The sequence below is a fragment of the Miniopterus schreibersii genome (genome assembly GCF_964146895.1).
Source record: "Miniopterus schreibersii genome assembly, chromosome: 1".
Lineage (NCBI taxonomy): Eukaryota > Metazoa > Chordata > Mammalia > Chiroptera > Miniopteridae > Miniopterus > Miniopterus schreibersii.
The window spans coordinates 987,896-1,000,507 of record NC_138101.1 but is presented as its reverse complement, the minus strand read 5'-3'; the positions used below and the strand labels follow the sequence as shown (position 1 = coordinate 1,000,507).

At 63.4% G+C, this 12,612-nt stretch overlaps 1 protein-coding gene across 1 annotated transcript in view; it reads left to right on the top strand.

Annotated features, from left to right (window-relative positions):
- ZFYVE28 (zinc finger FYVE-type containing 28) overlaps window positions 1-7,305 on the top strand; it is a gene marked incomplete at its 5' end in the record, with an annotated part of 39,174 nt that extends 31,869 nt beyond the window's left edge. The window contains 5 exons of the mRNA XM_081156484.1: window positions 2,481-2,614; window positions 4,487-4,603; window positions 4,704-4,808; window positions 5,510-5,613; window positions 6,118-7,305. Coding sequence (XP_081012610.1) covers window positions 2,481-2,614; window positions 4,487-4,603; window positions 4,704-4,808; window positions 5,510-5,613; window positions 6,118-6,249 — 592 coding nt within the window. The 3' untranslated portion in view covers window positions 6,250-7,305. The remainder of the gene's footprint in view (window positions 1-2,480; window positions 2,615-4,486; window positions 4,604-4,703; window positions 4,809-5,509; window positions 5,614-6,117) is intronic.
- Window positions 7,306-12,612: the final 5,307 nt, after the last annotated feature.

Here is a 12,612-nt window from a genome sequence, read left to right as displayed (position 1 = left end):
CGTCTGTTAAGCCCTGACGGTCTCCTGGAGGGGCAGTCAGCGGGACGGGCGCAGCCTCCAGGGGCCCTCTTCCTCCACCCCACGGGCCAGGAGAACCCTATCTGCACAGCCGCTCCCCTGAAGCAGGCGTCTCCTCTCCTTCTCCCCGAGGCAGATGCGAGAGAAGACGGTTTGAACCGCTGCGTGGGGTGCAGCGGGGAGACCGGGACGTGGCCTCAGGTGCACCGTCTGCTGTGACACCAGCCGGCCGGCCTTCTGCTCAGAGAGCTTTTAAAAGCAGCAGCAGCTCAGAAAGTCGGCAAGGCGTGACGGGAGGGGTAGCACAGTCCTCGGCTCCTGCGGCAGCTGCATCGGGTTTTTTTTAAACGTGTCTTTATTGATTTCAGAGAGAGGAAGGGACAGAAACATCGCGGATGAGAGAGTCACTGATCGGCTGCCTCCTGCTCGCCTCCTGCTGGGGATCGAGCCCGCACCGGGGCCTGTGCCCCGACCGGGAATCGAATCTCGATCTCCTGGATCCCAGGTCGACGCTCAGCCGCTGGGCCACGCCGCCCGGGCACAGACACATCTATTTATAAAATGCGCACACACGTGCTCATAGTACGTCTCACTCCCTAGTTTCACATGCTGCGTTAGGATCAGGGTCCCGGAACGTAACCGGGGACCCTTTCCAGAGCTTGGCGTGTGCAGGGCCTGGGGCCCCGCTGTGTCCCCAGAGGACCCGGACCATGGCCGCCACCCCTCCCCATGGCTCCCAGGCTGAGAGGAAGGGGAGTGGACTGGGCCTGGCCTTCAGGGGGAATATCTTGTCCTCTGTGCTGGTTTGTTTCGCTCAGCACGTTGTCCTCCAGGTTCGCCCCTGCTGTAGCAAGTGTCAGGATTTCCTTCCTCTTTAAGGCGGAATAGAATCCCGCGTGTGGACGGACCACGCTTCGTTTTTCCGTCCCTCCCCCGAGGGACGCTCGGGCTGCTCCCGCCTTTTGCTGCTGCGATGCGGGGGCGTGGCGGGCCCCGAGTGCTGTCGTTTTGTTCACTTCTATTTTCCTGTCACGTTGAGTTGCCGTAGGAAGTTGGCTCTCGTTTGTGTCAATTAGCCTGCGGTAAAATGGGTTCTGTTCCGCGTCGTTTCACTTAAAGTAACAGAGCCTGTTGAAAATGTGAAGTGAGGACGTACTGTGTGAGTCCCTGCTTTCAGATCTTCGGGGGGAAGCTGTCACTGGGGCCCTAGGTCCCCTGGGCTGGCACACCCCGCCCCACCCCAGCCTCCTGTTCCAGGGAAATATTAAACACTCGTAAATGAATAGTTATTACAATGGAAGGTGCCAATCGAACGCATCCCCGTGCATCCCCCTTGTGACGAGGAAGGAAACCCAGGAGGCCCCGCGGCCTCTCGCAGCCCAGCCTCCCGCTCTGGTGACAGCTGGCATTGCCCAACGGCCTGAATTGTCAGGAGCATCACATCTCGGAGCTTCCGAATGGCTTTGAGGATGTACCTGGCCAGACACTGGGCAGCTCTGTGGTCCCCACTTTGTGTTAAGGGGTCATCATGCACCGTGTGAGCCGCGTCCTGTCCCCCACCGACTCTGCTCCTGCAGGACCAGACCACCCTTGGTTTTCCGTCCCTGAAGGTTTTGCTGGAACACGCAGTGAGCGTCTGGCCGCGCAGGGTGGAGTCCAGTGGGGGGGTATCTGTGACACCCCTGTTTTACACACCCGGAGCCAGATGGTCTTTCCAAAGTCACTGGTCTGTTTATAGCCCCCACCCACCCCCACAATGCGAGGGGCCACCCGCCGTCATCTCCTCCCTCTGAGGACCCGATTGGGGCCAACCCCTGGCCTGGAAAGAGAGGACTTCTCCAAAAGAGGGAAACTGGAGACCGCGCAGGTCACCAGCAAAACTTTTTAAAATGTGTAACAGGTGCTCTAGGTAGAGAAAAGGTTTCACACCCATGAAACTACAGTGAGAGCAGGAAATTAAAATGAAAGAAAGGAGATGGAGGAGATTTCCCAGCGAGTGGGACCAAGGGACAGAAGTAGGAGGCGGGCCTGGGAGTCGGAGGGTCGGTAGACACCCCCAGGGTTCGTAAGGGGGACACCCTAGCTTAGTGCAGATGCCACTGTGCTTCCTGCTGGAGCTGCCAGGTACCCCCTGAACGCAGCCTCGGAAAACTGGGGTTTGCCCCCCTTCCAGCCTCTGGTGGCCCCCGTGTCCCTGGGCTTGTGGCTGCGTCCCCCCAGTCTCTGTGTCGGGTCACTCGGCCGCCTCCTCTCCCAGGTGTGTCTGTGTCCTGTTCCATTTTCTGTAGACACTTGTCCTTGGATCAGGGCCAGCGGACGCTCTAAGCAGGGGCGGCGAACCTTCCCTCGGAGGAGGTTGGGACGTGATGTTAACCCGCGCGCAGGAAGGGGCAGCTCAGCGTGTGGCCCCAGGAGCCCCCAGCCGCCCACCCCAACCACCTCCCGTTTGCTTCTCTGTGCAGCGGCCCCACGGCCGGCGCCTGCTCCTCGGACGAGACCGCGCCAGAGGTGGCCCCCGTGGCCACGAGAGAGAAGATCCGATCCAGGTTCCACGGCAGCCACGACCTCATCCATCGCCTGTTTGTCTGCATCTCAGGTGCCACGTGTGGGCCTGGGCGGGCGGGGGCTTGTGGGCATGTGGGGCCGTGCTTTGGGCGAGTGGCTGGTGCCGGTGGGGGCTGACGTTGGCTGCAGGTGAAATCCCGACTGTGATGAGATGAAGTGGGGGGTGCTGGCTGATGTCGGGGTGCTGGTGGGGCCCAGCCCTGTCCGGGGGCTTTCTCGCTGTGTCCTGTCATCGCCCCGAGCCCTGTGGTGAGCCCCTGTGCCGGCACAGAGGGGGGCTTAATTCATCGCCAGGGTCCTCCAGCAGCGGCCTCTGCGCTGCCACGGGGAGGTTCTGGTCACGTTGTGGTTTAGATCCTGTTTGTGTCCTGACTAGTTTGTGTCCTTCCCTCGGTTGGCCACAGCCAGAGGGTGAGGGGAAGTGACTGTTTTGGCTCCCGGGGGAGCTCAGAGAGGGAAGTGAGCAAAAAGGTGTCTTTTTCACACTTTTCTTTAGTTTTTAATACGTTTTTATTGATTTCAGAGAGAGGGAGAGAGAAAAACATCAATGGTGAGAGAGTCATTGATCGGCTGCCTCCTGCACGCCCCCCACCAGGGACGGAGCCCGCAACCCGAGCCTGTGCCCCGACCGGAAATCAAACTGACCTGAGCCGCACGGGCCGGGCTTCCTTTAGTTTTGTGTCTTTTAAATTCATACACATCCACATGGTTCAAAAGGATAAAAAGTGTGAAGTCCCCCCCCACACACTGCCTGCCCTTCCCACCTGCCCCAGGGGAGGGGCTCCGGCAGTGCTGGTCCCGCAGTGGCTCTGTGTGCCCCCCACCTGGTGCCCCTTCTGCTCAGGCCTCACTGCAGAACTGGGGCCATGAGCCCAGGGAGCACCGCCAAGGGCCCCCATGGGCACAGCTTGGGCCCGGCCAGGTGGGCCCAGGAGGACCCCGTGGCTCCGAGCTTCAGTTCGCTCACCTGCCAGCATGGACCAGACGGTCGGTTTTGGTTTTTTAAATCCTCAACAGAGGATATTTTTTCCATTGATCTTTTAGAGAGAGAAAGAGAGAGAGAGAGGGATTGGTTGCCTCCCACACGCACCCCAGCTGGGGCCGAGGATTCAACCTGCAACCCAGGTTCGTGCCTTTGACTGGGAATCAAACCCGCGACCCTTCGGCGTGTGGGCGGACGCTCTGACCACTGCAACACGGGCCAGGGCTGCATGCTCGGGTCTGAGGGTTAAGGGAGATGGTGTCCAGCAGGTGCCCAGCACAGCTGGCACAGGAACCCTCCGGAAGCTGGGGCCGCAGTCTTGTCTCTGGGATGGGTCCCGGGGCGGCCGGCCGTGTTCAGCGGGGTGTGCACAGCCTCTCTGTGGCTTTGCGACAGCCCAGTTACCCCCTAAAGAGCTAGCATTGCTGTCCACTGAGAAAGGCCGAGTCCCCCTAATTTCTGGAAGGAGGGAACCTCTGCTGGTGGGGGTGGGGGGCATTTTCCTGCCGGGAAGTGGCTGGGCACGGGGCAGAGTAGCTGGGCGTTGTGCACCACCTCCTGGCCAGGTCCACCCTCAGGCCCCCAGCTCCTGGAACCCCTGCAGTGGCCTTGCAGCAGAGTTATTTGGGGCAACAGTGTTTGCTGGGGTGGGGCGCACGTCTAGGTGCCCGAGTGGCCATGACTGTGAGAGGTGCTGCCTCAGGTGGGCAGAGTTCGGGGCTCTGAGATCTCCCCTCCGTGAATGGCCAGGACTGTTTAGTGGTGGTGGCTGTGACCGTAAGGATAAGACGTACCCTGAGCGTTGGCTTCTTTCAAAGAAGTATCCCCGGGGCTGGGCGGCTGTTTTTGCCCTGACCCTCGTGAGGACACGCCCAGGCCCCAAGCTGGCCAGCCTACCCGCCTTCCTGTCCCCTTCCCCAGGTGTGGCTGACCAGCTGCAGACCAACTATGCCAGCGACCTGAGAAGTATCCTCAAGACCCTCTTTGAGGTTATGGCCACGAAGCCAGAAATGGACGACAAGGAGAAGTTAAAGAAGGGTGAGTGCCCCCTCGGGACGGGCTGTGCTGTCCAGGGTGTCCAGCACCCCAGGAACAGGTGATGGAGCACGGACCCCAGCGGTCGCCCTTTCTCTTCTAGTCACCCAGACCCTGCGGAGCGCGGCCTTGGAAGACTGCGCCCTGTGCCAGGAGACTCTGTCGTCCTCTGAACTTGCGACCAAGACCCGCGACGGGGACTTGGAAGGTGCGTGGGGCGCTCTGGCCCACCTGGACGTGTCCTCTGTGTCCCAGATCACAGGCTCTGAAGACAGCTCTCCTCTGGCTGCCCCCCTCTCAGGCCTTCTGGTTATGTAGCTTCCCATAGGGAGAGAGTCCCCACAACGTCTTCTCCTCAGTTCCAGGGTGCACACATGGTCCCCCTGGCCCCTGCCGAGCATCCTCAGGCCAGCTACTTAATGTATTTTATAGTCTGGGGAGTGCACGGGCGTGAGGAGCAGGGAGGTGCTGGGGTCCAGGCCTTTGGCTGTGCTGGAGGTGGCTGGTCCTGGGGCACAAACACATTCCTGACCCCCCCAGCCTTCATGGGCACTGCAGGACAGGCCTCCCATGGCAGCCTCCACACAGGGAGCTGCAGGTGAGCTCTGGTCACATGGAAGCCGGGACCTCCTGCGCCCCACTAGCTTGGAGGTCAGGGGCCCCCTGCACCCCTACGACCCTGGAGCCTCAGGCTGCAGCTGGGGTCTGGTCGACAGGCACTGATCTTCCTCAGGATGCCACTAGTTTCCCAAAACCACAGCCAAGGATGAATCCAGGGATGGACTGGAGACAAGGGGGCGGGGGCTGCGGGCCACCAGCCAGAGGCTCCTGCACACCTGTCCACCTGCCCCCACTGTCGCTGATTCCTGGCCCCCTCTGCCTGACGTGTCCCCCACTCTCTTGTCACAGACCCTCCCGAGTGGGTCCCGGACGAGGCCTGCAGCTTCTGCACTGCGTGCAAAGCGCCCTTCACGGTCATCCGCAGGAAGCACCACTGCCGCAGCTGCGGGAAGGTGGGTGGGGCCCGGGAATTGGTCACCGGTGCAGCACGGGGTCTGGAAGTCAGACCAGTGCCATGGGGCTGGGAAGGCCCCTGAGCCCAGGCCCTGCTCTGACCTGGCACGGGGCATGGACTCCGGGCATTTGGCCCACAGGGTCTGGGTAATGCCACGTCCCCTCCCCCCTGCTTCCGAGCTGGGAACAGGGAGGGGACAGAGGGTCTGAACAGGAGCCTGCAGCAAACTTGGTGTGGGGCCTGGGACACCCTCCTTGAGCCTGGCCTCCTGGAGCCACAACGTGTCCCAGGTTTTCCTGAAGGTCCCAGCCCCACAGTGGGGCTGGCAGACCCCTTCCCACTAGTGCCTTGCCTGGCCTGGGTGAGAGGGATGTATGGGGGGTCAGAGGTACTCGGATCTGACAGTCTCCTGGGCACTCTCCCTGTGGGGCCAAGGTCAGGGGCGTGGCACAGGTGTGCTGTTGGGGACCCCTCCTTGGCTCACAGCCCCCCTGCCTTCCAGATCTTCTGCTCCCGCTGCTCCTCACACTCGGCCCCGCTGCCCCGCTACGGGCAGGTGAAGCCGGTCCGCGTGTGCACGCACTGCTACATGTTCCACGTCACGCCCTTCTACAGCGACAAGGCAGGCATCTGATATGGCACCGGGCGCTCCTCGGACCGCCAGAGCCCGAGAGGACTCCCAGGAAGGTGTCCCGCTCGCACCCCTGCTGCCTCCATCCAGACGCTGCTCTGGAGGGTTTTCTCTGCATTTCATCAGTTGCTGCTGTGGAAACTTCCAGAATGCCCTTCACCTCATCCCAGCCCTGCTGGCCCCCCACCCGCAGGAGCCAGCGGGCAGTCAGCTTCGGCCAGCGGGGGTCCCTGAGGTGCCAGGTGGCTGCCCAGGCAGGGTGGACTCTCCTCTTGCTTGTCCACCTGCCCCGAGGCTCAGCCACAGCAGAAGGCCTGCTCAGGCCGTGACAGGGGAGGGTGGTCGTGGTCTGAGCTCCAGCCGCCTCAGCACCTGGGGCTAAACTGGGCGGTGGTGGACACTACAGGAGAGCGGCTAGGCCTGAACGCTCCACAGGGCTTCCCCACGTGCTTGCCAAACCAGAGGGACCAGGCTGTCCCTCTCCCCAGTGCCCAGAGCCAGGGCGCCCATCTCATTCCCCTGCGCCACTCACGCCCACTCCTCTCAGCACCTCGGCTGAGCAACACACATCTCATTGCGCCCAGTGGTCCTTTGGGTGAGCCATGCCCTACCCTCGTCCACTTGCTGATGAGGAGGGGCCAGCATGGAGACCCACAGATAGAGGTTTGGGTTCTTAGGCCAGGGCTCCCCAGGCAGCCAAGGACCCCTGGACGTCACCCACTCGGCTACCGCTACTCCCTCCCTCTGCACCCCTGGGACCTTGGCCCACCTCCTGACCCCGGAGCGGCCAGGCCCAGCACAGACACCTCCTCAGGCTAAATCTCAGGCTTCACATTGCAATGAGGATTGCAGCTTTATTTTTAGAGAGAGGACACACCTACTGCTTCTTTTATAGGATAAACCCCAATTACTATGTAACAGTGGGATACACATGCACAAAACAGCTTCTGTGGGGGGGAAAGTATATAACGGAGTGAATATTATGTATTGAGATTATTTTTATTTTCTAAATGCTGTAATTCGAAACCATTTCCATAAATCTATTTGCGGATTGCAGACGCCCTTGTGTCCCGTGTGATCACGGACGCCTCTCTCGTCTGGGATGCGGTGTGTTCTTGCTCGCGTGCACTCCCCCAGAAGGCTGGGGGGTCCTGGACTCTCAGGACAATCACAGGGCAGGATTGGCTTCCTTCCCACCAGCGCCCAGGAGGAGGGTGGCTACCTATCCCTCACCCCTCCCTAGGAGGGCTCCGGCGCTCCACAGCCTGTCCACTGCGGAGGTGTGGTCACTCTGCCCTCTGAAAGGTGGCCCCACCCCAGGGGCGGAACCAAGCCCTGGCGGTGCAGAGGGGTTAGTCTAAGGCAGTTTCCCTGCTCAGGAAGGATCTTCAAGGAATGACCTGCTGCCCACCCACAGCAGGGACTCAGGACTGGGAGACCCTGGGGTGGGGGCAGGGAGAGTGCCAAGAGCAGCCTTCGTGAGCCTCAGTTTCCCCATCATCACCCTCACCCTTCCCCATACTGTGTTTTGAGTGCTGGGGAAAGTGAGGCTCAGGGAAGTATGCAGGCAGCACAGTCAGGTCGCGGGCTTTTAGGGGGGTCACCAAGGGGCGGAAGCAGTCCCTGTGCCTGAGGGGTGTTGGGAGACACTGGCCCTGGGCTCTGCCTGGAGGCCACTTCCGGGGAAGGCAGCTCTGGAGACAGGAACTCCACCAGCATCTGGCAGCTGGAGGAAGGCTGGGGGCCACCAGGAGCCGGGCACACCTGGGCCTGGATTGCCCCTCTCACCCCAATCTGGGCTATGCACAGGGCTGGGGAGAAGGCCAGCATGCTCTCCAACACCCCCCTGAAGCTTCCGGTAACAGGCAGGGGCCCTAGACCTAGCTGCCTCCCCCCCTCCCAGATACCCTGAACCCAGACACAGCCTGTAGTCCCCCATGGGGCAGGTCTCCAAAAGATGGCCTGAGATGGAGCACCCCGAGCTTTCTATCCAAGCTGGCTCAGGATGGGGGGGCAGAGAGAGCCACCATGCCTGGCCTTGAGGAGGTGGCAGTGGGGTGGGTCCTACCCCCTCCCACTGCAGGCTCAGCTCAGTCCATACCCCCCCCCCCCATGGCTCCTGACCTCTGGAGGTGTCCCTGCTGCCTGCCCCTATTTGTGGATCATCTGTCCCCACAAACATGCTTGGGTACAGCCAGCCTGCTCGGGCCCTGCCCGTATCCCCTGGAAAGCCCCAGGTGGTCAGCCATCCACACCAGCTGGCCGTGTGACCCTGGCAGGGGTGGAGGTGGAGCACATGAAAAGAACTTCGTATCCTGGTTTCTAAGGAAGGTGATGGGACAATATCACCGCAGGAGGCCAAGTGGGGGGGCAGGGTTGGGGGCCCTCCCTTCTCCTTTCTGTGTCCCAGGGCTGGGCTCCCTCCAGGGTCCCTGCTGCAGCCCCTAATGGCCACCAGGGAGCACCCATCCCACCGCCACCTCTCCCAGCGCGGCCTGACTGCCACGGTGTTGGGGGCAATGGAGCACTGCCTGCAGGGGTTGCCCCACTGTGGAGGGGCACTCCAGGTCCAGACAGGACACCCAGCGCAGTTGCACCTGCTGGCCAGGCCCTAGCGTTCTGGGTCTTAAGGGGCGGTAGGGTCTATAGAGAGTCCTGGCCCAGCAAGGACCACAGGCAGGGCAGACCACAATCCAGATGGCTCAGGGAGAGGGAGAAAGGGGTCCTGGTCAGAGCTGGACACCTCAGACCCCCAGGGCTGGGGTGGGGACTGACAACGCCATGGAGGGGGTGGCTCCACCTGTTCTCTGGACTCTGCAGCGAAAGCTAGGGGAAGTGGGCAGGGCCCAAAGCACCCACTCCGTGTCACCCACATGACCTGGAGGCACTTGTCTCCTCTCACACCTGCCCAGAGCCACCTCCTCCAGGCAGCCTTCCCATTCAGTGGTGGCCCAGCCCCCACGCTCACACACATCCTCAGAGCAGAGCCTAGGTAGAGTCCCTTTGCAGGGGCCAGGAAACCTGTCAGAACCTCTCCTGACTCTGAGACTGGGGAGAACTGGATTCCAGGGAAGCCTGGAACATTTGCTCAAACTCAATCTCACACCAAAGACTTAAACATGAGCAAGGCTTTGGGTTCTGCTGGGGTGTTCATTTGCTCCCAAATGGTCAGGGGAGTTCAGGCTGGAGCCTGCCCCTGAGATGGGCAAGGATGGGCACCCAGACACTCCAGACCTGCCCTCCTCTTGGGGGTCTGCAGGTCTGGGGCCGTTGGAGCTGGCTGTGCTGGCTGGGCCTTGGGGGGTGAGCAGGGTATCTGTGGAGAATTGGGTGCGAGAGCTACAGAGGCACAGGACACCCCTGAGAGTTGGATAAATGGTGATGCTCCCAGCAGGGGGAGCACAGATGGGGAACATGGCTGGGTCACCCCAGGCACCAAAGGCCAGGCTTCTTCCTGAGGGCACTGGGGAGCCATGGGACAGTTTGGAGCAGAGGAGGGTATGTCAGATTTGTGGTTTGGACACCTCGCAGGGACAATAGGTTTGTGGGGCAGAGGCCAGCTCCCCCCCCCCCCCCGAACCTGAGCTCCATCAGAGGCAGTAGCACAGCTTAGCCACAATCACCGCTCTGACCTTGCTGTCCCCCCAACCCCATCCCCCAGGACCCTGTGATCTGAGAGGCCTCTGTATCCTCGGAATGAGGCAGCTCAGGCCACACTCGCCAGAGCCTGACCTGCTGCCCTCTGGGTATAGAAGCAGTTAGGATGACCAGGACCCAGGAATGGGCAGTTGGGGGTGGGTTTCTTGGGCTTAGGCCCTCAGGGCATCTGGCCTGAGACTAGGAGGCCTCTACCCTAGAACCTGGTATAGCACTAGAGCCACCAGAAAGCTTCCTAGAGGAGGTGGGGGAGCAGGCCAAGAAGACCCAGGCCGGAGAAGCCCAGACAGCAGGACCAGGAAAGGGTGTTGAGGCGAGTCCCATTGCCCCTATTGTTCATGGCAGGGAGATGGCAGGAAGGGATGGGCAAGCAAAAGCCAGGTCGGTGAGGATGCAGCTGACCCAGCCTGGGCTCAGGGAGGGCTCCCTGGAAGAGGTGATGGGCACCTGGTGGAGACCTGCACTGCTGAACTGGGCCTAGGGGCGGTACTGCGCCTGCCTCCGTGGGGCTGGGTTAACCAACACGGACCCAGGGGTGCCTATGCCCCGCCCCCACGTGGGGGCCGGGGGTGGAGACTGTGGGCCCCAAGGGAGACCAGTACACACACCCTCTCACAGGGCCGCCCTCCCTCCGCCCCACCCCCTCCTCCCTCCCGGCCCCAACTTTGGGCTCAGCCTGCGACGCACAGCCAGGGCCCGGCTGCGGCAACCAGGGCAGCGCCCCCTCCCCCTCCCTCCTCTCCCTCCCCCCTCGGCCGTCCCGTCCACTCAGGGCCATCTCCTGTGCTGCCCCTCCGCTTGGGACCCGGAAGCCTCTGCCCACGCCAGGCCCCGGCCCTCTGGCCCCCCCGGTCCCCCCGGCCCGCCCCTCGCGCACGCCGCCGACCCGGCCCCCTTCTACCCCCGCTCACAGGCGGTGGGGAGCCCCGCGGGCACCCGGTATGGCTGGGGGGCTGTCCCCCAAACGGCCCAGATGTAAATGGAGGGCAGGTGGGGACGCCCCCCTCCGGTCTCGGGCCGGCAGGCGCGCGGCTCGCGGTCACCGCTGGGCACCTGCGCCGCCCGCTGCGCGCAGAGAGCGCCTGGCCCGCCGCGGGAGGGGCGGGCGCCCGGCAGGTGCGCGCGCCGGGGCAGCTGTGCCCTCCGACCCGGCCAGCAACCCACCTGCGCGCGAGCCGCGAGCCCGAGGCCCCGCCCCCGCCCCCCGCAGCCCAGAGCCCCGCCCCTCCCCGGGGCCCGGCGCCCTCTTTTCCTCTGCGCCCTCCGGACAAACGGGGCGGGGCAGCACCGGGCCCTTAGGGGCTCTGCCCCGGCCTGGGGTGGTCGCGGGGCGGGGCGGGGCAGGAAGCGCGGAGGTCACGCCCAGCGGTGGTTTAATGTGCGTGCGGGGAAGTGTCCAAGCCCCCGGGCCCTGCGCTCCGCGGGCCGCCTTCCTGCTCCCGTTTCTCGTCGCACAGCTGTGGCTGTCCCCTTGCAAGTCACGCTGGGCCAGGAGGTGGCTCGGCCTCCACGCTCCCGTGTCACCAGCCCTGCACTGATCTCCATCCCACTGGGACTGCGGGGAGACCCTGGCGAACCCCTAAACCCCAGGATTCCCCCCGTTCCCTTATCTGCGAATTGGGGGTGCGGAAACGCACGAGGAAATGCGTGTAAGGAATTCCGTCGGTCCCGGGACCGAAGGCGCTTTACAGTGTTTATGCTGTGTTGGGACTGCGGGCGGCAGCAGTGCCCCCTGAGAACCTCCGTGGGAGGGGCGGCCCAGCCACCTTGCCCCCCGCACTCCGCAGCCTGCTGGTCCCACCCTCGGGAGCTCCCAGCCCGCCGGGGAGGCGGAAGGTGAGGGGACCCCGCCGGCTGGGGCTGCCAGTCCCTGCCCCCACCCGGCCAGCTTGGGGCGAGGGGTCGCCCCGGCTCATCGCCAGCTGGGCGCGCTCTCCTCCCCAGAAGCGCCTTCTTGCCCAGGGGGACCTGCCCCTGCCCCTCGGGATGTCCCCACCCTTCGGATCACGCAGGAGCGCGCAGTCCTCCACTCGTGGGAGCCCCTCCCAGCCGTGGCGGCGGGTCCTTGCCCCCCTCCCCTAGGCCTAGGGCCCCTCCTCTGCTCTGAGGTCCACTGGGCAGCTCGGGTGCCCAGCTGATATCCTCAAGGAGACCTGGCTCAGGCTGTCTACGCCCCTCCTCCAAGCCCCGGGCTCTCCTGGGGTCACTCCGTCCGGCAGGGAGGGGTGTCGTTTGCAGCCCCACGGGATAAGCCCCGAGGACGCCACGAGGTCCCAGGCTCCCGCGGAGCCAGTGTTGCAGATGGCTCGGGGGCTACAGGCTCCTCCTGCGCACGGGGTGCAAGCCCGGGACTGGCGGGGCCCTCCCCACGCGCCCCGCACCCTAACGGGCTCTCGCGCTGGGACAGGCGGCCCGAGGTCCCAACTCGCTCCCCTTCCTCTCGGCAACGCGTCCGGCCGCAGCGCCCTCATTGGCTGCGCGCCCCGCAGCCGCGCATTGGTCCGCGGTCCCTATTTTACATAGACCTCTCTGGGCCAATCGTCTTGCGGCGCCTACTTAACATGCAAGCCGACCACCAATCAGCGAGCGCGGGGCAGGGCCACCACGTGCTGTTGCTAAGCTTGGGCTTCTAAATCGTTACTAGCGCGGCAAGCCTATCCGAACCCAGCTCCGCATCTGTCAACATTCTCGGCCCGGCCCAAGGCGTTC